General features: G+C 36.1%; 1 protein-coding gene across 6 annotated transcripts; it reads right to left on the reverse strand.

The window, feature by feature from the left end:
• Positions 1 to 317: 317 nt before the first annotated feature.
• On the reverse strand, positions 318 to 23,717 carry LOC129954269 (WD repeat-containing protein 44). 6 transcript variants are annotated; one of them, XM_056068109.1, is made up of 12 exons: positions 23,208 to 23,717; positions 22,904 to 23,099; positions 11,914 to 12,003; positions 11,612 to 11,750; positions 10,763 to 11,510; positions 10,470 to 10,718; positions 2,526 to 2,638; positions 2,047 to 2,441; positions 1,843 to 1,974; positions 955 to 1,773; positions 759 to 887; positions 318 to 698 (listed from the first exon to the last, which is right to left on the reverse strand). In XM_056068109.1, exons 1-12 carry the CDS (start codon positions 23,288 to 23,290, stop codon positions 543 to 545), a joined length of 3,249 nt encoding a protein of 1,082 aa, XP_055924084.1. In that variant the 5' UTR covers positions 23,291 to 23,717; the 3' UTR covers positions 318 to 542. The 6 variants fall into 6 exon arrangements, with proteins under 6 accessions (XP_055924084.1, XP_055924083.1, XP_055924082.1 ...); XM_056068108.1 differs by having other exon boundaries at positions 2,047 to 2,638; positions 10,470 to 10,670; XM_056068107.1 differs by having other exon boundaries at positions 2,047 to 2,638.
• Between the last annotated feature and the right edge of the window lie 1,038 nt (positions 23,718 to 24,755).

A 24,755-nucleotide genomic window follows, 5' to 3' on the forward strand; every position in this document is an offset into this window, starting at 1 on the left:
TTCTCTGCCCTCAAATTAATTAGTTTTTAATTTTATGAATTGTTTTCTTTTATCTATGTAACAAAATATATTTTTCAACCTAACCTGGCTATGCGCATTACTCGAACTAAAAATTATAAAAAAAATCGAACATTTTGTTTAACAAATAAAACGAATTAAAAAAATAATAATTTAACGGTTCACATAAACAAAATACACATTACTCAAGATACTTTCACATAATATTCAATAAATTTGCTGCTATGCCTGGGAAAATTAAATTTTAGTAGCTTAATTTTACATAATAGCACTTCTGTATTTTTAATTTAATTTTCTGATTTTCTTTATTTGTTGTTGTTGTTTTTGTTTTTATTTCTATTTTAATGAACTAAAAGATGCGAAATATTTATAACGTTTAGATTGGATTTTACTCTAAAGAACGGTCAAAGCCAATGTAGTTTTATTGAGAATCAATCAATAAAATTAATAAATTTGTTTTTTTCTTTTGTTATTTGCAAACACGTTTCATTAAAGTTAACATTTATAAAATTAGTCGGTGATCTTTAGTCAGCGATTGCTGTATATGGTAGACTGCTGTGTTTTGGTTTGGTTTTATTGATAAACACTTTGATGGCTCCATTGAAATCAGCACTGACCAGAACATAGCCACAACCTTTCTTTCGTTGTTCAACCAAAGGATCCGGTTGATTGTTTTGAGTCTGAAAAATAAAAAATGTCAATATCTTCTAAGTCAAATGATTCAAAGGTGATGTCAAGACCTTTTCGTAAGAAATCTCATCAGGTTCTGGTTTGATGATGGCCTCTGGATGAGGAGCGAATATTGCACAATTCACCGTTGCATTGTGAGCTTTTATGCCCTCCCAAAAGTCACTGCGATCTCGTCGAACCTGCAACCCAAGACACTTGGAGTTAAAAGGAGAATATAATGGTAATAAATTAAATTGCTCTACACACCGAACTGAGTTTTGAGTAATCGTGGTTTGTCTTCCAAATGTAAATGCATTGGTTCTCCGACCCGGCCACAATGTACTTGCCATCATGGCTGAAGGACGCCTTGATTTGCGACGAAACATTTACATAGCCCTTGTATTTGCAACTCAAGTTAAGATCACGCAAATCGTACAATCGCACTCGACTGTCATTCGAAGTCACCAGGATCTTATCCTCGCCTGGCATGGGCTCAATACCGCTAATCTTTCGCCCGATGCGATTCTTACCACGGGTCGATCGCACATGGATCTGGGTGTGGTATTTCAACTGATCGGTGTTGTAGAAAATGCATCGGCCATCGTAGGATCCCACCACCGCGAATTGACCATTCTGGCAGAAGTTGGCAGCCGTTATCAACTTCGTTTGGCCATCGACCTCGTTCCAGAGGGCGACCTTCTTGTCGGGAATATTCCATAGTCGCAGCTTGCCATCCAAACTGCCACTCAAAAAGTATCGATCGTCACGGGGATGGAAGGCAATCGCCGTTACGAAATCAATGTGCTGGAAACAACAGAGGCACTCCTTGCGCGAGATGTGCCACAAACGAACTGTTTTATCCATGGAACTCGATAGAATGAAGTAATTCTTTGACCAGGAGACATCCAAAAGATCGGATGTGTGCCCGATGTAGGAGCAAAATGCTTTTGGCATGAAAGGCCCGGGGCATTTTTCAGCCTCCTTGGCCGCTGCGATTGCGTCTTCGGCCGAGTGTTGTGACACCAAAGACTCTTGAGACGGAGTAGGTGAAGACTTTTGATCTGCGTTATATTTTGTTCGCATATCCTTTGGATTTTTTTTGGGAGAAAACAAAATGATAACAATAAGAATAATATTAAGATAATTGTGTCTTACTTGGAAAAAAGGGTGAGCGTCTTTAAGTACCCAAATGCGAAGCACCTTATCCTGACCAGCAGTTGCTAAAAGGCGCCCACACGAGCTAAATTTCATGCACCAAACCGCACCGGTATGTTCTCCAGACAAATCCTACAAAACACACAAAATATGTGAATGAATAATAAAAGTTTTTGTTTTTCTATCATTGGTGTTTATGCCAACCTGAACGTGCTGTAACTTTGTAAATTCATACGGACCCTTATTCGTACTAGATGCCTTTATTTTAATATTTATCTCCGGGTTGACAGCATCTTCGATATCGGCGACATCTTCTTTGTGACGTGCGTGAGACACCTCCGAAGCCAGTGACTTTGCCTTATCGACAGTCTTACGCATTGTTGAACCAAAGAACCGCTTGATCTTGGCAGTTTTCTTCTTCAATCGATTACCATCCTCTGTTTCGCATTCCTCTTCGTCGGGGGCCACTTCACTGCTAGCCGGAATTCCAATAACACTCTCCTCGTCCGATTCCTTCTGCATTGCCTCCAGATGGCTGGTTAGTTTTAGAATGTGCAATGAGAGCGGATTCCAGCCTTCAGGGACGGGTGGTGGTTTTACTGAGGATAAAGGCATATTCTCTCCTGTATCCAAATTTTTAACAGGAACTTGTTCCAGGATTTCAAAATCTGTTAATTGTTTACCAGAATCTGTGCGAGTACGGACATAGATGTTCATTTGCTTTAAAACATCCTCATCACCGGCTGACTTGCGGCGTTCCTTTTCGCTGCTAGATCTATAGATGAGTGATGGGTATCTAAGTACATACAACAATAAAGAAAAGAAAGTTTTCATTATAAAATATTTAAAATTTTCCACATTTTTTGAATGAAACTAACTAAAAAATTGGAATACTAAAGAACTAGCATTGAAAACGAAAATGATTTCCAAATCTATCAAGTTGTTCATTCAATTTTCAACTCCTTACAACTCTGAATACAATTAAATACGAGTGTAAGTTCTAGAACTAAAGCCTTAATGTATATAATAGGAATGTATGTAGAAAAAACAACCAACTTGTTTCGCAAAGTCCGAGGAACACGCATTCGAATGACTTGGTAAAAAATAAATAAATCGAAAGACCTGCAATTATTCCAAAGAAACCATTTAGTCTATTTTCGATGAAACCAATATAACAAAAATTAAGCTTTTAGCAACTACAATTATTTCTTCTTTTCTTTGATTCAGAGATTTTTACCTATTTACCTAAATTTAGGTAAGTCTCGCCTGACGAGTGTTTATTTATGACTGAACAATTTTTGGAATGGACACAAAACAGAAGGAATGACCATTTTTATCAGATCAGATATGAAACAAACTTTAAAATGGTTGGAGAAAGGGGTTAACAGTTGAATTGAGTTGAAAAATAAAGAATGAAAGACAAACAGATAAGATTAGGATTTTATTTGTTCACCTACATATTAAAGTAAAGGAGGGCATCACCGGCACAGGAAAGAAATTCAATAAATTAGAAGTGCATTATGCTTCTGTTTGGAAAGATTTGTTTCTTATCAAAGTTTATTTTATTTTCATATTAATTGTAAATTATTGAAAAAGAAATACCGCGCCTATTTTTGGAAAGATTAAAAGGTTGAAATTAATAACAACCTTACGTAAAAGAATTTTCGATCCCAAGTTAAACTATTAATTGAATATTGAAGAATGGGTTATGAAGGCTTTAGTTGCATTCTAGGTCTTAAAAAAATACATTTGACTAAAAGCAGGCCATTTGGCATTTTTTTCCCAAAAAGCAATGATTACAACGTCACACTCTTTTTTTTTATAATTCACAAGCACTTAAGGGGTTATTAGTACCCTTTATATGTTTATATTTAAGGATTTAAAAGGAGATACTGGTGCACATTGGTCTTAAAGTTATGAACATCAAAATGGGTGGGAAAAACAGAGTTGGCCAAAGCATTCCACATTTTTGATGTGCGATTTAAGAAAGAATCTCTATACTTAACAGTACACCCGAAATTGAGCTCAAGGGTAAACTGATGAGCATTTGAGGAAGTGCGAGTATTACAGCTGAATAGTTGAGGGGTGGAATGCAACAAGCTAATTCGACAGAACATTGTTTGTAAAAATATCGATAAAACAACGAAAGGCATGAAACATTGTGGCGGTGTTCTAGCGGTGTAAATGTTTCGATTATAGTTCTGTCGCTTTTCATTTTTAAAGCCCTTTTTTGAATTCTATCCAAGAGATTTAAACAGATATGCGAATTATTTTCAAGCTTTGGACGGATGAAAGCTTTGTAGATTATAGCCAGATCAGAAGGGGTGAGCAATTTCTTGCATCGTCGGAGAAATCCACCAACCTGGCAGCATTTTGGCGATATCGAATATGTGATCATTCCATAAGAGGTGAGTTTTAATACACATACCGAGTACTGATAGTTGATTGGTTTCCTGGACGCAAGTGCCACTCATAGATAGTGGCATCGGGGGTGCATTACGCTTTAACGACAGGAGACAGCATTGAGTTTTCGAAGCATTAAATTCTAGACGGTTTTTAATTCTACATTGCACAATGCTATCAAGATCAGAATTTAATGAGCTTATCATACGCTGCCGTTAAAGTCCCAAATCCGAAGGACAAGGATGTGAATCTAGAAACTAATATGAAAAACTAAGGGACTGTTGTCAGCAAAGCAGTTTAATGGATTAGAAGTGGCAGAAAAGAGATCGTTTATGAATATAAGGAAGAGAGTCGGAGAAAAAACGGAGCCCTGGGGGACACCTGCATTTATGTTATGAATTTCAGACTTGAACGGTTAGAAAGGTAATTTCTAATCCAACGAAGAAGAGATTCATCAATACAAAAAGCACGCATATTCGATAAGAGAGCTTGGTGCCAAACTCTATCAAATGCTTTTGAAATATCAAGTGCAATAATCTTACTTTCTCCAAAACGATGTAAAGAATTAAAAGCAAACTGTGCTGCAAGCAAATTGGCTTTATCGAACGAGCTTACATAGGAAGTGTCATTGTGGACGAGCGTTGGAACCGAGGATGACGTTGTGTTTCGTACGTTTTGGGACATTGTAGTATGTTTTGGGTTTGATAGATTTCAGCCTATCCGGGATAAAATTTCTCATTTTTAAGCTTCAAAGATTTTGAAAACTATTTTTGAAACCAACGACATAACAACATATTTTGAACAAAAGAATAGATAGGTATTAAGATTCTTATAACTTTAGTAAACAGAAGAACTCAAGTAGGCACCGTGGTGCTCTTTGACGCTCCTGAACTACTCAATCGATTCTAATGAAATTTGTATTTATGCTAACTTAAGAAATATCTACCCACTGTCACGTTAAACAGAGAGAAAAAAACAGCTAGTTTTAGGGTAAAATATAAAGTACCCTAATAAGTGTTTCGATATGTTTTATTTTAAAATTCACATTGGAAATTAATTAGTATTAGTAAAGTTGATCTCTTTTTAACCTCCGTTCAATCAAGGACCCTAAATGGTGAACAACTATGATCTTAAATTATCAACAAAAATCATATGTCATCCATCGCTAAACTTAAGTCCAACTTGTCAAAGTAAAAATTACTAGGCGAAGACTGCTATTTGCTCGGAAACATCTCCATAAATGCCCAACGTTCTGGAATTTGGTCCAATGGAAGGACAAATCTATGTTTTTGGAAGTTATGAAAGACAGCATATGAGGCGTTCTGCTTTAAAAGAATTTGGCCCAAAACACGTAATAAAATATTTTTAACATAGATGCTTTTCGGTGATTGTTTGTTTTTACATCACCAGGAGTAAATCCACTGGTACAAATAAAAGGAAACATACAAGGACATGACGGAAAATCATAAGAGGGATTATACTAAAAATTTGCTGTTAGTTTGAATATTTCTACAGGACAACGACTCTAAGCATTGTTCTCGGTCGTAAAATCCTTCAAATTTCCTGGATTAGAATGCTTAATGTGAACTGAACCCTAATAAAAGGCATTTGTATTTGGTACAATGTATAAGAGATGTGCCGAAGTTATTAAGCAGAAGGGATTTTCAAATAAATACTAATTGCACAAAAGGTAAACATTTTTTCTGCAATCCAGTCAATTAGGTATAATAGTTGTTCATTGCATATGGCTTAATAATTATTATATGTCTACTTCGAATTTCAATAATATAAACAAATATTTTCTAAGCTAACTATTTTAAAGATTTTTTTTTAATCACTAAAAGTCTAATTAAAAAACGCTGTATAGAGCCTTCATAAAGTTATGTAATCACTATAATGCCTTTAAACGCAAAAATGCTATTTATAAAACTTATGCAAGGTTGCCTAATCGTGTCCGTTTCCATCTTGGACAACCACTATAACCTAACCTAACCATGCAAGGTTGCATAGTCCTATAATAAGCTGAGGTTGAATAGAGCGTACATAAGGAAACTATTGTTATTATTATTTTGTAAATGTCATTTTGATTTCTCTCCATTATAGAAATTAAACAGAAAACAATAATGCCTTTCCAGTTAAGCTCGTTTATTAATGATTTCAATAATTTAAATCGCGTTTTACCAACTCCGAGAAGGCGGAAAGTTTATAAAAAAAAGTTCAAATCAATTTCCTAGTATTTCCAACAATAGAGGAGGCCACATCCGCATATATATCCAAGTAATGGCTGCAATAAGATATTGGGGACGGAACGAGGTTAGTTTGTATCAAATGTTCACACTAATTCGAAATTTGTACCTTTTATGATTTATTAATAGATTCAAGACGATATGGAGCACACATTAACGGATTTAGCCAACCTAAGTTTTGCAAATTCGTAAGCGAGTGGATAGAGCATTAGCTAGCGAAAGACCTTTGTTCATTAAAAAACTTCTTTCTTCTTTTTCGGACCAGCTAAGAACTATGAACAAGTTCTCTCAAATACGGAAGTTTCCAAAGGTGGTTGGGGCCATTGATTGTACTCAAAAGTAGGTAGCCCATCAGGGCAGTACTATACAAACAGAAAAGGGTACTACAAGCTGAATACCGAAGTAGTATGCGACTCATCCCTAAAAATTAATGAAATTGTTTGCCGCTGGAGAAACAGCACTCATGACTCAAGAATTTTTAGGGAAAGCAGAATTAAACAAAGATTTTATGATGGGGAGTTCAATGGTCGTCTACTTGGGGATGGTGGGTACCCTTGTATAAGATACAATATATCTCATATAGCTGCTAGTAACGCGTTGGAAAGATGCTTTGGCGTCTGGAAGTAAAGATTCTGCATTTTGTTATCGGGTATGAGGTGCTCCTTAGAAAATACCAAAATAACTATTATAGCCTAAGCAGTTCTTCATAACTTGGTAATTGATTTCCAGGATGATCTTCCACCCACAACACAAATTTTAATATTTTATTTGTTATGATAAACTTTTTTTTTGACATAAGCATTGTATAAATAAAATGTATAGCAGAATTTTTTATAAATGAGACGCAACGCTACATAGAACCTACATAAATCCTTATGCACAGCATAACTATTCATCTGTTTAGCGAATTCTATTAAATAAGACTGTAAATGTATTTAAATTAAATTAACTCACTAATTGTGTATGAGTTCCTTGATTTTGAACGCAATTTTTGCTTTCATTTTATGGCTTTATTGAATGACTACGACTGTATGTAAACAAAAACAACATCGTAATTCAATTTTTGTTATTTGAACTCAAGGAGTTATGAATACATTTATAATAATTAAAAAACAGTGCTAGGAACTAGGAACGGAGGATAGGATTATAAAGGAGATACCGGATATTGCAATCACTTAATCTTTTTGATGAACGGGTCATTAAGACCGAATCAATCACGATTGACACAGGTCTAATACCGGTGCACGTTAGTTTTCAATATCTACACATTGTAATGAGTGGGAAATATTGAGGCAGGTAAAGAATTCCACATTCGTATAGTACGGATAAGGAAATAATCCCTGTACTTAACAGTACGTCCGAAATTGAGCCCAAGCGTAAGCTGTTGAGCAGTAGTATGGGTATTACGGTCGAATTGTATGAGGTTAGGAATGCAACTGCTCATTTCATATACAAATAATTATAGGCATGAGACCTTGGGGTTGGGTTCAAGAGAAGTAAATGTCTCAGTAAGAGAACGATCGATGTTATAACTCCCTTTTTTGATGAATACAAGATTTTAAATTATATTTGGTTAGTGTGTTGGACTGTCATGCCAGAAGTTTTGTGTTCAATTACTGCCAGTGTCATTTAAAGTTTTTTTTTGTGCATGGGTACTGCCTCTTGCGAGAAATTGACACATCTTCCAAGAGTAACTTTTTAAGTCACTAGGCTCTAAGTCTCAACAGACTTTTGCGCCACCTAATCAGAAGGGCTAAGAAACTCCCCGCCAGAAAAAACCTAAACACTTAACAGTATTTTTGGCGATGTCAAATATGTGATCACTCTACAAGAGATGGTTTTTGATGCACATATCTAGAACTAAAAGCTGTAAGTCTTCTCGATTCAAGAATCCCCCATGAATAGTGGAATTATAGTTACAATTTTGAGACACTAGACAGCTTTGAGTGTTTCGAAGCATTAAATTCTACACGGTTTTTGATTATCTGCATCATACGCTGCCGTTGATAGTCCACAATCGAGGAACAAGACTGGGAATCTAAAAACCAATATAAAAAGCCGAGGGTCATGAGCAGACAATTTAGTGGTTAGATGTTTCTGACAAAAGATCATTTATAAAAATCAGGAAAAGTGTCGGATATAAAACGGATCCCTGGGGCACACCAACAAAAAAAAGATTCATCTTGCGCGAATTTTTGATAAGAGAGCTTAATACCAAAATGTATCCAATGCCTTTGAAATATCAACTGTAATAATCTTATTTTCTCCAAAATGATGTAAAGATTTGTTCCACTCTTCGGTGAGAAAAACCATGAGATCACCAGTGGACCTATTGCTACATGCTGCCAGTCATTTAGAAGCTCCAAGATATTTTTTAATCTTAAAATTGGTCATCGTTTCTATGGCCTTGGAATCGAGCGTAGAACCAACGATGACGAGTGTTGCTCACATTTTTATTACAAATGACCAGACATTTTACGTTTGGGCATTGTAGTATTTTTTTGCCGTAATTTCTGGTCGTACAAAAGTTTATTGGTTCGAATATGCACGTTACAAGTCTTTCTATCTTTTTTTGAACATATTCGGTTTTCCTCAGTGGGGTTGGTTTTGTAATTCAAAAGATCCAACGTCAGGAATCCGAATTGACTCATCAACTAATTCAGTCAGGTGATCTAACTCAGCAAAAATCCAGGTTTCAGGTGTTGTCTAACCAGAATAGCATAGCCACAAAAAATTGTGTACATTGAAATCGCCCGTAACAACGATCTCACTATGCGGGAAATTGAATACATTGAATGGATAGTGAATCGAATTCGTCGGGACTCGAATTTTACTGTGAATGATAGATTGGAGGCTACACTTTATGCCTACAACAAAAAGACACATCGGTAAATGGCGCCAGTGATTCAAAAATAACGACAGAAAAAATAAGACAAAGCATTGAGATTTGTTTTCCCTTTTTTCGACCAATTTTTTGTTTGTTTTAGAAATACTATAGTACATGAAAAAAGGAATTGTTTAAACAAGATAAAATTCGAGTGAGAACGCACCATTTTAAAACAAGCGAAGATTCATATAGTTTTATTAATGTTAAGCTTTTTTCGATAAACTGGTTCAAACTTGTCAAGAATTGGCCGTTCAAAGTTGACTTGCGGAAAAAACACATAACATTCCTCTTTGTGGGCAGCAAAACGATATGCATTATGTCTAGAAAGATATGGGCCACCTATAATAAACCTCCTCCTTCCGAAAATTGACCCTTAGGAAAACTTGTAGCAATGGGCATTGCCCACAATACCGCAGTTGGTAGGGATCAACATAAAGTGCGAACAATGATTATTTTTTTGGAGATACGATCTGAACATAAAGACCTGATTACATTTCTCAAAACGAAGAAATGGTTTCGCAAGAATATTTTTCGTCTAATCACTCATATCAAAGGAGTTTATGTTATCGAAGGGTGTACTCGATGTACGCTTTTTAAAGCCATCTCTGCTTACCTACCTAACGAGGAAAAAATCTGGTTAAAAAAATAAAGACAAAAGCAGCTTTCTATAACATTTCGCAGACTAACTTCTTAAAGAATAAGGCATGGACTTTGCTAATGGTGTAGCTATTACAACTTTGGGATATCTTGAAGGAACTCTTTGTGATATCCAAGAGTTCTTAAAATTAAAAGGACATGGTGTCTGACTGAGGACCTATCAATTAATCCTACAAACGACTGTAATGCCATAAACCAATAGAAGATAACGAACACGAAACCTATAAGATTAGCAATAATCGAATCAAAAATAAGGAACAACAACCAAACTATAGCCGCTATATTAGATAGAGTAGCCATAAAATACAAATCTTAGTTGTCATTGTTAAAAGTTTATAACAATATCTTTCCTCTTTTAAAAATTTAAACCACGAAAAATTAAAAGGAACAAACACGAACTGAAATCAATTAAATTGTTTGAATACAATTCTTACCTTGTTGCACTTCCTAGACTATTAGATCCAGTTCCAGCTAGTTTAGCCCTGGGTAGATTTTCCATTAAAATCTTCTCAATTCTATCGATTTCCTCTTGTGTGGGTCCTTCGGCTTTATTTGATGCCTCATCACGCGGCTTCACAACATATCCACCCTGAGTAGCTTTATAGAGATTCAGTCCTTGACTAGGATCAATTGAGCTATTCCGTGGCAGGGCATGAAACGACAATTTCATAAAATATTTAGAACTAAACGAATAATTAACTCATGACGCTCTCAACACAATACTCACAAGTACCTAACGCGACCAGGCGCCGAATTACTCTTGGCACTATTCGAAGGCGATGGTTTCGAATAGACCGATGTCGAACTGTTGCCCAGCGAGTGCGAAATTCTATTTATCGTTCCACCAACAGCAGTCGTTGTGACGGGTCGGCTATTGCTGGCCGCTGTAGTAACCGATGAGTTTTCGTTCCAAGAATTCTCAATCGCCTTGACTATGTCCTCGCGGAGTTTTTGAACGTCTTTGACGCTCTTTATCGATATTGTATCGTCGTCATCGTCCGCTGGCGGCAAACGAAGGCCTTCGTTCATATTGAATTGTTCCGACGAGCTGGAGGATATTTTCCTCGATTTCTTCTTTCTTCGGGGTGGAGCGATGGGACCGCTTGATGTAATACTGTCAGTTGTTTTTGAGTGAGCCAATTTAGTGCTGGCAATGACATCAGGTTCCTGAAGGATAATTTTATTGGTTTGCGATTGTTGATGTTGTTGTTGCGATTCGGATTCAGAGGATTCCATGACTGCTTGTCGCTTCTCTTTTACCACCAATCCACTAACCAGCGACTGGGATTGGGACTGTGACTGCGATTGGGATTGGGACTTTGTGTCGTTATCACTACGACTGGAAGCAGTATGCGTGTCCGGTGTTGTTGACTGCGAATTGGTCGCACTCGCTGTCAACGATGGAATAGGATTTTGTGCTTGCTGCGAGTTAGAGGAAATGGAGTTTTGTATCGATTCGCGATCTATACTAATTGCTGCAAACGATATTTTATATTATTATGAGTAACGATAAGTTTTATCACATGTAAATTATTATTAAATGTGTACATATGTATAAAAAGTAAATGTCTATTACCCGAGGGATCAATGCTCCCAGCTAGAATTCTGCCCACCCGTCCCAAGGAAGTCATGCTTTGGATACTGATAGCATCGTTTTCAATAATGCGGAACGGATGGGTAGGACGGTTCGTAAATACACCCTCAGTGGAACTATTCTGTAGAATATAAAAGAAAAATATATACAACAAAATTGATAAGTGCAAAGCAGAAAATTGGTGCAACAACAAAAGAAGAAAAGAAACGTTGGATAAATTAAAAAAATTTAAATATATTATTTTAGGGACAAAAATTATAAAGAGAAAACATATAAAAAAGTACCTGAGAATCAGGTGTCGGTGTATTGCCAGGATTCTCATCTTCATCATTTTGCATGCATTGTCGCAGTTCGCGAAAGCGTTGTCTACCATACTATAAAATAAATATCCAATAAATGAAAAATAAAAGAAGAGAAAGTGAGAAAATTTCGTTTTCGTGTTGGTTCAAATATTTTTTAAATTTAAATTTTGTTTTTGATTTGGACAAACGATTAATAATAATAATCAAAACGCAGCTCATGCAACTTAACTAAACGTGCATTGTTTGTAGGTACATCACAGCGATGGTTTGTAGCCCCAATTGAATGAACCGAACAATGTGTCACACTTGATTAGATTTAATCGACTTGCCGGTAGTGGTATAGCTACTTTTAGAGGCGATACGATACGACAGTAGGGAAGGCTTCTGCTTCCATCATACTCGTGAAATGTACGTTTGTTGACATGACATAAGGCGAGCGAACGCATTGGTGCTTACGATCGTCGCATATATCGAGACCCCCATGTTTAATGTTCATGCCAATGGGTTATTATCATATTGTTTTGTCGTGGCACATTCAAGCTACTGGTGTTCGTTCCGTTCGGAATTTTCGAGTGGAAATTAGGTTGATGATAAATAAATGATAAATTTTAAAATTAATGGAGTGTGAAATTTATGAATGTTTTCTAGCATATTGATTGAATGAGGTTTTTTTTAATGTACAAACGTAAATTTAACTACTTACAAAAATAATAAATCACAACTTTAAGAGCTCGGAGGTATTTTTGCGTGAATATACGTAGAACAGCCTACACTGCTCTTAAAGAACTGAAATATAGTCGTTATTTCTAAAAATGGGAAACCTATTATCGCTTTTTTGTAGTATAAAGCTTAAAAGGAATAATTATCTGCTAATATGAACAATGCTGATTTTACAATAAACAACTACTATGGTAGGCAAAAATGTAAATTTTGTTTATCATTGAAAAGTTAAATGGGGCATATATTATTAAAAATAAATGTATACCAGTGTATAGCAGCAGTGTGGCATGTATTTATTAGATTGGTCCTCAAAAAATATAGTGTGCAATTCCCCTACAATTTTTCTAAATTTATAAATTGTTATGTTGTATAAAAAATTATACTTGAGTACACTTTTTATTACTCATCAAAACAACAGGGTCTCTCCCGACCACGTACAAATTTTAAGTTGCAAAGCGCGAAACACCAACAAGCGGAAGGATTTACTAATGATGAGCCAAGCAAACGAAATAATGACAACAAACTTTTTATCTGTACCTGCAATGTTAGATCCTTTAATATACCACGTGCAGTCAAACATTAGCGGAAGCCCTAGAAGCAGATATTTCCGCCATTCAAGAACAGCGATTTGATGGACCGGGTAAACGAAAATTTAAATACTGCTATTCATCCAAAGGCACCAAATATTTGGGTGTGAATTTGTTGTTGGAACTAGATCCAACAAAAAAAAGGTTTAGGTTTCAACAGTGTAAGCGAGCGCAGGACTACAATCTGTACCAACGCTAAATTCTCTAACGAAAGCCTCGTACTCTTCATCCTACGAGCTCCTGGACAAAACATATCATCAAAGCCCTTGTTAAGGCATTCAAATTTTCTTAGATTTTAACTTCAAGGTAGGAGAGAAGACATGTTTGTTGAAACAATCGAAAGATTCATATAGCCTGCCCGACACCACCACCGACAACGGATTTAGGCTGACTTATTAACAAATCTCATTATCCACAAGGGGTCATGGAATTTTCCTGATCAATCAACCTTCAACCAGATTGACTATCGACGCATGACACTTTTCCAGTATAGAGGATGTCTGAACCATTCGAGAGGCCAACTTTGACTCGGACCACTACCCCGTTGTAGCCAAGGTGCGCTTATTGATATTGAAAAAGGAAATATTGTGAGAAGATTCGACGTTGGAAGGCTACAATTGCATCTGAAGTGGTAGGGTTCACTAGGCTTCGATCTTCACAGCGAAACCCCTGCGTGACGAGACGAGGTACATAAAACAGTGTTGCACAGAAGTATCAGAGCTCCTCGTGAGCTATACGAGCAGAAGAGGAGAGAGAAACACTGGCTGTTCAGAAGGGAAAAAAGGGAGCATTGAAAGCACGTGATCGAGTTCGTACATTCTACCAGAGGTTAGAAAAACCTTCCAAGAGTACCAGCCACGCACCGAATCATGAACAGATGATCAGCGGAACATCGTTATAGAACCGCAGTATGACTTGATAAGTGTACGCTAACTCATCTGCATAATATAGGGGGAAGGAAACATGGACGATAAGTGGAATCTCTGTAGAATCTACCCAATCTTTAAGAAAGGAGACCCTGTATCGAACGCTATGTAATAAATAATATATTATGTTTGTATAGAATCACAAAGACATTGTTAAAGGCATAGAACGTAAATATCATAACATTTATATAGAATGTATTGCCTTTGAGCACTTTGATGTTCAGTTGATATTAAACTCTCGTACAGGACGAGAGAGGACGAGAATACTCTTTAGTAAAGAGTTAGGATAGTCGGGTTTTCTGAGTTTCTCGACTCTAAACAAATCGGTGTTATATTTTATCCGTCCATCTCTATGTTTTACAGTCCACGATTATACAGACCCTATGAACTGCATCAACTACTGCTTCTGAACATCGTTTATAAGATCCTTTGTCTTTGTCGTCAACAACCTGATAGGTTCATATCAGTGTGGCCTTAGGCCAGGAAAGTACAAACTGGACCAAATATTCAACATTTCTGCAGATTTTGGAAAAAAACCAGGGACTTTAAAACGATACCCGTCGTATCTTTATCGATTTTAAAGCCACGTATTAAGAACTCAATGTCTAGTTTTAGCATCCCTGTCAAACTTATCCGTTTGTGCAGAATGGTCTGAAAAGATCCCACCGATATTTTGTATATCAAAAAAGGTTTTAGACAAGGCGTTGCACTGTCATGCGACTTCTTAAATATCGCTCTGGAAAGAATTATGCAGAACTCAATCGTAAACACTGGGTCATGTAGAAACTGGAGAAGCATGTTGATTGAGGCCCAGGTCCGTCCCGGTCTGTAGTACAACCTTGCATTTTTAAAATAATATTCGGCATTGTTACAGTAAGCAAATAAATTAAGCGCCGCGAATTTTCGCAGGGAACAAGGAGAGCCTATTTTAAATAGAACCGAAGCTTCTATTGTCATTTCACGAATACTAGTTTTCAAAACATAATTCATTAACAGTAACTCTTAATTAATAATAATAGACAAACTTATTTTCGAAACTTATTAGTTTATTACTAACTACAAATAAATAAATCAGATGGCAGCTGTAAATCATTCTAGCCTATTAGTAGCATAATCAAGTTTTTTTTTTTGAAGAATTAAAAACCCTACTATAAAAACATATGCTATTTTTACGGATTTGTCATTTTAATTTTAATAGGAGTACAATTTTTCAAGTATTTAATACTCGAATACAAAGTGTTTGAATTTCTTTTTTAAGGGTCGTAGGTTGTTAAATACTTAAGAGGTATGTTTTTTTTTCAAACGTTCGATCTTTCCGAGGTCAGAATGACTTTAATCGTGGTTGCATTCTAATGTCAAATTCAATTCCCAATTGGTTAACATTAAGTCAGGTGAAGTGTTCCACATTCGTGTAGTGCGACTGAAAAAGAATCTTTGCACTTGTAGTACATCCGAAATTGGGCTCAATGGTAAACTGATGGGTATTTATAGAAGCACGAGTATTACGGTTGAACTGTTTGAGGGGAGAAATGCAGCTAGCTATTACTTTAAAGCATAAACCTGAGACAAGAAACTACGACAATGTTAGAGTGACGTGAATGAACCAATGATGATATTACCAAACAATTTAAATGATTTACGTTCAACATTGTCTACGAGGCTTGAGTAAGTTGGAGGAGCTCCAGCCCAAAAATTGGACCTATACCCAAGTTTTGGACGTACTAGGCAACAGCCAGATCAGAGAAAGAGACGCAATTATTGCATTGTATTGGGAAACTCAAACATCGCGTATTTGACTGTTCCACAAGAGGTATTTGTTGACACAACATACCGAGAATATTGAGATGCTTAGTCTCATTGATGCAAGTGCCATCCATGGATAACGGCAAAGGGGTATATCTCGCTTTAACGATACATAAAATTGAATTTCGGTGCTTTTTTCCCAACGTACATTTTTGATAAGAATGTCCGATGCAAAACCCTATCCAAAGCTTTTGAAATATCGTGAGATCAGCAGGATTACTAACTAAAATAAGTTCTCAGAGAAAGGTCTTTAATCGAGATTTAAAGGAGTCGAGTTCCTCGCTCCAAAAAAAAAAAAAATGATTTTGAACAAACAGAGTCAGCACAACCAATATGTTTACAACACAAAAATAAAACGAGTACATACGAGCTTGTGTAAGTAAGAGTAAGAGCGAGCACATCGATCATGAGCAAAGTGTTTTTGTACTATCTTCAGGATACTGTTGCTTGTGGTATTGTGGTATTGTGGAATGTCTCCAAAAAAAAATTATTATGAAACAATAAAAGAACAATGAATAACATTTTTGTTAAAATGGTTTCTATTAAGGTTACAAATAAAGAATTGCATAGTATTTAAACGAAACAAAAAATAAAAATTAGATAGCCAAGATAAAAGCGTAAAGTATTAAATTTTCAAGGTAAGTCATTTAATGTTTAAAATGACAATAATAAATTTAAACCTATGAACCTTTTATTGAACACACATATCTCTACACACCACACAATCGCGAAATTACTTATTACCTTTTATATAATGCCTTTTTTCACAAGGTGGTAGATACCAACTAGTACACGTATCTATCTACATACTTTATCTGCTAATAAACCTTTACAAAAAGTTTTTTCCAAACGAATGCATGTCAACAATTACCTTTAGTTCCTAAAACAATACACAGATAAAATTAACGATTCTCAAAGTAAAATATTTGTAGTACCCGTGGCATGATGGTTAGAGCGTTGAACTGTAAGGAGAACTACAGGTTATCAATTAACAAGTACTGGAACCGCAAGATCCGGTCAGTTAATTTCAGTGACCCTAGTATGTTCCCTAAAATCAACAAGATATTTAGGAAAAAAAAAAACGATAATGAAATTTCGTGTCTGAAACTCCAAAGAACTGAAGAGAACAAGGAAGTACTCAGGACAGCGAAAATATATCCAGAAGAAGCCGTCTTTGACGATGACTTTTACATAATTGAAGATCCGAAAGAAAAATTGGAGGCGGTGGGAGCTGCTTTCCAGCAAGTGTACAAAGTGAATGTTAGCTTCCGCCCCAACCACGACCTGGAAAACAGAGCCCTACTTAATAACTTTTACCTTCGAAATTATATGACAAAATGGCGATTTGAGAACGATTCCTTGTCAAATGCCATAACCCCCGAGCAAAGGGTAGCAAGTCCCTTGTAAGTGACGAAGGTTGAACTTAAGCTCATCTTCAACTCAATAAAAAACAAAAAGTCAGCAGGTGTCGATGGTATATCCAACGTTGTACTAAGACATTTACCGATGAAAGCAATTGACATTTACACCACACTCTTCAACAATGCACTGAATAATACATATTATCGAGTGCATTGGAAGACCGCTGTGGTTCATCCTCTCCCGAAAAAGGGAAAGGACAACTCCAACCCGTCAAATTTTCGGTCGATAAGTCTTCTTCCGAGCATCAGGAAAGTTTTTGAAAAAACCATTAACAGTGTTCTGACTAAGTGGGCTGCGGACAACAAAATAATTCCGGATAAACAGTTCGGGTTCAAGCCGGGTCATGACACAATTCAAGCTGCGTCTAAACTCGTTTCTGATATCCAATGGAATAAATCAAAACAACAATGTACAGGCGTTGTTCTGGTTGATTTGGAAAAGGCCTTTGACACCGTATGGTTAGAGGGTCTTTACCTAAAACTAAGCAGGCTTGGCATAAGCAAGCCATTGTTGTATTTGCTTTATGATATGCTTAACGGTAGAAAGTTTGTTGTCAAAAGTGGCAATGTAACTTCTACCACAACATTCTCAATTAAAAATGGTCTTCAACAGGGAGCGGTGAATTTGCCGATTCTCTTCAGCATTTACACCAGCGATCTGTTAGGTAGTCTAACAAAGGCAATTGCTTACGCCGACGATCTAATTGCGTACAGAACGGCCCGAAAGGTTGAGGTTATTAGAACTATCTTGCAGCGTGATTTCGACAAGATTAAGCGATATTGCGACGACTGGAAACTGAAAATAAAAGTCCAGATGTTCTGTTCCGGACTCCGTTGGCTAGGGCCAAGAGGGATACGTGCAAGAATTGGCGCAAGATGGACATCGTTGATCTTCACAGGCAGCCATTAGCGAGAAAAAGTGTAGTGAAGTACCTCGGTATCCGGTTAGATCAGTATTTATATTTCGACAGACATACAAATGCTGCTCTGACCAGGGCCAAAGGAGCCTTCGCTCAGACGAAACGGCTGTTTCACCGAGTGAAGGTAATTTGCTACATGGCCCTCATACGGCTGATGATCGTGTGGTTCAACGTTGCCCCTTCCCAGGTGGAGGAGTTGCGGGTGTTCGAGCGGCAGTGCTTACGACGCTGTACCGGCTTATATCGAACAGCCGAATCTTCTTACGTGTATTACAAAGAGGTCCTAAACAACGGGGCTCGGATCAAAAAAACTGACAATTTCGTGATAAAACTCGTTCGAGGTCACATTGCAAGAGATACATATGTCATCGACCAACAATTTAATAGGCTAGCGTTCTTTCCGAACGACGAGTATTTTTAGAGTGCACGCTTAAATTAGAACATTCGTCTTCTTAGATAGATGCGGTCTGATACACGATATATTGTACCTGTGGATAGGCGACTCCTGTACAATCGGGACATCATGGCACAAGGCGGAGCAGTGCTCCTTCGGATCAATAGGTCTGAACCGATAGGGTGAAGCAGGAGAACCAGTTTTGGTGGCTTCAATCGGCACTTGATATAGTGGGTAATCGTGATGGGGTTTTAAGAATTCACCGGCTTACATACTTGTTTTATAGTTTTAGGGTTTAGTTTTAGTGGAATAGGCATGGTGGCACAACAAAAATTAAAAATACAATAACAAAAAAAAAACATGGAATAAGAAAAAAAAAGGACAACAAAATATGAAAAACAAAAAATGTTAGATAGTTAGATTTAGTGCTTTGGTTGTTTTAGTTTTAAGTAGTTTATAGGTAGAACAGGTAGTTTAAGTTAGTTAAATAAAAAAAGATATTAAAATTAATTTATTTTTAAATTTTCTAATAAATAAAAAAATTAATAAAATTGAATTGAAGTTAAATAGATCTGAGGGCCGAAAGCCATTAGAATTAAATATTATTGTTTAACTTAGAGTGTCCGTATGGGACCAGTAAAGTTAGTTGTAAGTTTTGGTTAATTAGGCTGATTTATGAATTTATGTCTAACTTTAAGATTGAATTAATAAAAATGAATTTACAAAAAAAGAGCGATGGACTGTCATGCCAGAGGTCTTGGGTTTGATTCCTGTCTTTTCACGGGTACTGCGTCTTGCGAGGAATTGACAAATTCTTCAAGAGTATTTCTTGTCATAAAAAGTGCTTTCTCAAATGAGCCGTTCGAATTCGACTTAAAACTGTAGGGCCCTTCATTCCTGACAACATTACTCGCACACAGGATTGGTTGAGAGTCGTAACTAAGTAGGCTCTAGTTCTCAACGGACTGTTGCGTCACCCAATTTATTTATTATTTAAAGTAAAATATTTAAATATCTCATATTTTCTCATTTTTTCAGAATGTCATTGTCTCATTTTAGACAAACAAAAAAACAAATTGGAAACATAATATGCAAGAAGGAGCCAAGAAAGCTACTCTGGCTCTAATTGCCCGCAAAAAAGCCATTGATAACAAATGGGTCTAAAACTCAGAATTACGCATTGCTTACACACATCAGACCAATTTTACTGCACGATGTGGCATTATGGTGGGCAGCATTAGAAAAAGGGTTACACCTCGACAAACGTAGCAAGAAAGTCCAGCGTTAAGCTGGTCTATGAATAAGCGGATGGCTTTGTACGACGACGTCTGTGGCACTGGAAGCCACCCTACATCTCACATCATTAGATGTTATCAGCAAAATAATAGCAGCAAGCTCTGCTTTTCACTTCAGAGCTATCACAGTGGACAATAACAGCTTTGGCCACTCAATTCTGGAAAAAGAGTCAATCTACTTCTATACAGATGGGGGGTTGGTGGAAGTGGAAAGCAACTTAAACTTAACCTAAAATCAACCCACATAACCACCAACGACCAACGCACAAGATGATCGATCTTAATTCATATTGTTCACGATATTTAAGAGCACCCAATTTATTTGGAATAAACTCGCTTTATTTCGAGTGATCGCAAACCGTTCACAAGCAATTTTGATCCTTGGTTCGTGAACAATTTGATCGTGAACATAGAGACAAAAAGATCGAATATGGAGTATAGCTAAAAATGGAATAGTTGGAACACACTCATTTTACTCACTGGTGCAAAGCATGAAAATTTACTGAGTTTTTTACCCGATAAATTGGGTGGCGCAACAGTCCGTTATGAACTGTGTATTTCTAATGAATACAAAAATTATTAACATGGGATTAAAGTTAAATAGATCTTAGGACCGAAATGCATTAGAATAAAGTATTATTGTTTAACTTAGAGTGTCCGTATGGGACCAGTAAGTTAGTTGTACTCGTAAGTTATGGTTAATTAGGCTAGTTTTTGTCTAGCTTTAAGATAGGTTTAAGATTGAAGTAATACAAATGAATTTGAAAAAAAAGTGCGTTGGACTGTCATGCCAGAGGTCTTGGGTTCGATCCTTACCTCTGCCATCTAAAGTTTTTTTTTCACCGGTACTGCCTCTTGCGAGAAATCGACAAATTCTCCAAGAGTAATTCTTGTCATGAAAAGTTTTTTACCCATTACGGTCCCATAATCAAGGTTCTTCTTTTTTTGGCCTGTTTTTTATTATTTGTTTTTGTGGCGATACTTAAAACCAATTATTTAAAAGGATTATCACAACCTTCTGGAAGATCTTAAATGAAAATTTCTAACCCGCATCGGACAAAATGTCTATAGTAGTCCTTAAAAGCATAGGAAGTGTCCTGGTTACCATTTCACCGATACATTATTTTAAACTGCTTAAACTAAAATTAAGGTTTCAAACCAAACCTCTGTAGTACGCCACGATGTGTTATATATTTAATTTGTTTTAAATATTTAGTTTCATTTGTTTACTAATATTAATAAAAACTTGTTTTAACGCCTACACTACAATTAACATATTATTGTTTACACTATTCATGTCAGAGTCACAGACAACTTTCTCTGGGAACCACAAACTTGTTTTTTTTTTAAATAGTTTTAATTTTAAAGCATAATTTCAAAATAAATAAAATTAAAATCATTACAATAAAATATTGTTGCATTTATAATTAATTTTGTATAAAAACAAAAATCACTAAATTTGCAAATAAAAATATTGAAGAACTCTAAATTTACAACACTCACCATAAATTTCTAATTCACTACACTATTTTTGTTTAACTAAAATAACTGGAATTTAAAATTCTTTCATTTGAACCCAACACCGTGACAATAACGACAACAAATAAAACATCAAATTAATACAAATGTTTCCTCTTTTAAATTATTAGTTTTTTTTTAACCAAACAAAACAAAAATTTAAAACAAACCAACCCAAACAATCAACCGAACTGTAAGTCAATACGAAAGTCACTAATTTTATTCATGAAAATTTTAGAGATGAAGTCACAAAGAAAACAAAGAAAATGAGCATACAAAAAAATCTAAACATAAATTATCACACTCTATCAACTGCTGCGTCTGCTAATTAAAATAATAACAAACAATGCAAATGAATTTATGTGCGAGTTGAAAATATTTCTAGAAAACTAGCAACCAACAAATTGCCGCTGCCGAACTGGAAATCAAATGAAAAAGCTTCATCAAACATTTTTAATAGAAAAGAAAAACATTAATTGAACACAAATGTATCGTGAATGGAGGTATGAATGGAGTTTCGGTCACTCTCTGGCTCACCATGAATTTTAATGCGACTCTGTGACCAAGTTGGGATAAAAAATGAAAGTGACAACATACGATCTGGTGGTGGTGGCGCGACGGGCGGCAGCGGCGTGGCCCAGTTGCCTTGCTGTAGGCACTCAATTAAAATTATGAAAACAAATGAATATGATATTGAATCAAAATGAAAAAAATATGGCACTCCACGCGGAATGCTTCTGGAAACTTAAGACCAAAGTTTGATTGAGAAGCAATTAATTGGAAATATATACGTACTCTAGAGTGAACTGTGATTGATCAGACCACGAGATAAAAGCCCAACCACTTCTTTCTAATTAAAGCCCCTCAACCTAAGACGAAAAGCCTGCCGACCAACAGCACTTGAGCTTAAATCTCAGCTTCACACCACACAAATCTCAATCTGAAGAGTTTTTAAGGAGGAGGGCGGGCAGGCAGGTATCTAAAGAAAATCAATAAACTCGAACAAACCAAAACAGTTGATATGTACCTATTCTCGTACGTAGGAGGTGTTTCCAATTAACTGTGAGGTCATTCATTGCAAGAAATGAAATTAAATGAGAAATATGGTAAAAGCCCACAAAACGGCAATAACGCTAACAGGTCATTAAATTAATCAAAAAAAAAATAACGACGACACAAATGACAAAACAAAAATGAAACAAAGAAACAGGTGAAGGACAACAACAAACATGCGATCGACTTACATTCCTCCGCGACAATGCGGGACAAAAAATAGGGACTTTTGCATGCAATAGGTCACCTAGACTAAGTTTATAGGTAAGGACTGACGACGAACGTTCGTATCGTATCTACTTTTAAAACTGTGTTGGTATTTTTTGATGACTTACCATGCCCAAGGGTTTGGGTTCGACAAAAACATCCTGCTTAGTGTATCTGGCATTGAGACTTGTCGACGGACTTATGGTGGAGGGTGTTCCACCGCCGACAGGAGTCGACTCATCATCGCTATTGTTGATTTTCACTGCGGGCTCCGGAAAAATGAATTGTTCTTCATTTTTGCTCGTTTCGGGTGGCGACTTTTTGCTACAAAGAATTAAAAAAGGATTCAATTTTGGACACAATAATACACACCGCACGAAAAGAAGAAGAATAAGAATAGGAAAAAAACAACAAGTCAACACAGTCACTCACCTTGATAATCGATTTGGGGTTTGGGAGTCTTCAGCATCGAAGAATTCCTCCGAGCTGTCTGAGTCAGTTTCGAGCTTAATCATCGTTAAATATATTACTTTTGGTTACTTCTCCACCACCACCTTCACCACCACCAGTTTTTGGTTTAATTTTTCTTGATTCTCCTGCGTACGTTGCTGGATTTTTTAGATATTTTTGCATAATATGCGAAGAACTTTAAGGAGTAGCATGTTTCGCTTTAGTTTTTGATTTTGATATAGCTTTGGTTTTGACTTTGTTTTTTTATTATTTTGTATTTTTGTTTTATTTCAGGCGTGCATTTTGGAATCGAAGGGCAAAGGAATTCACTTAGTGGGATGTTTGGAGTTGTGGAAGAAAAACTTAAGACATTTTTTCCAATTCAATTTAAAAAATGTTCTTTTTTCTTTTTGAATGAATCGAATGGAGAGAAAAAATTATATATCGTCGTCTTTCGTAGTCCGTCCTTTGTACTTTCCAAAACAAATGTCAAATTGACAGTGCGAAAAAATATATGTGGGTGGGTGTCAGAAGAGTTGGAATTCTTTTAGACGATGCGAGAGACATCTGGTTGGGGGATTTTGCATTTGTTTGGATGGAGAATTCGGTTATTTAAGGGCATGTTTATATAGAGAGAGTTTGTTTGAAAATGGCTATGGTTTTTATTAAGAGCAAGATGTTTGATTGACTGGAATTTAGATGTAAACTTTTCATCAAACGGATATTTTTGATGAATATGGAAATATTTTGAAGTTTTCTTTGTTGAAGCATATTTAGGAATATAAACATAAGACGATAAAGCCTGTTTTAAATTGCATCTTAACAGAAAAATGACAGAAGAAAACTACGACTTTTTTTGTATAAGCAAAGCGAAAATGTATACGCTTATGATTTCAATTTTACAAATATTTATCAAAAACTCATTTTTAAAACGTAATTATGAATGTGAAACATTCTATTCAGAAGGCTGAGGATATTTGTTTTAATTTGCGAAGGAGACGAAACCATCCAGTAGGTAGCCGGAAGGAATGGAGGATCTTGACTTTACTGTACATTTTGTTTATACTTAACCTAACAATTGTTTTTTTTTTCAGAAAACTTTAAATTTAATTCATACTTCTACACATTTTTGGCCAGAAAATTGAAGTACAATCTTCCACAAATGCACAATATTTCAAAGTACTCACTCAGATACACTAATCAACATAATTGAAAGATCAAAGCGTGATGTCAGTGGTACTTTTTTGAGTATTGGAACGGATGTGGAAAAGATGGGTTTAATGGTCAATGAGGGCAAGACCAAAGTATATGCTGCCATCAAAAAAAAGTTAAATCCACGACGACAGCTATGACTTTGAGGGAGTTGAGGACTTCGTCTACCTAGGCAGCGCTATACATTCAGAAAACAATAGCATCGCTGAAATCAAATGGAAAATAACTCTTATAAATTCCTGCTTCTTTGTACTTGGAAGGCAATTGAGTAGTAAAGTCATTTCTCGAGCATCTAAGTTGACCGTATATAAGACACTG

This window comes from Eupeodes corollae, chromosome 1 (assembly GCF_945859685.1).
Source record: "Eupeodes corollae chromosome 1, idEupCoro1.1, whole genome shotgun sequence".
NCBI classification, from domain to species: Eukaryota; Metazoa; Arthropoda; class Insecta; order Diptera; family Syrphidae; genus Eupeodes; species Eupeodes corollae.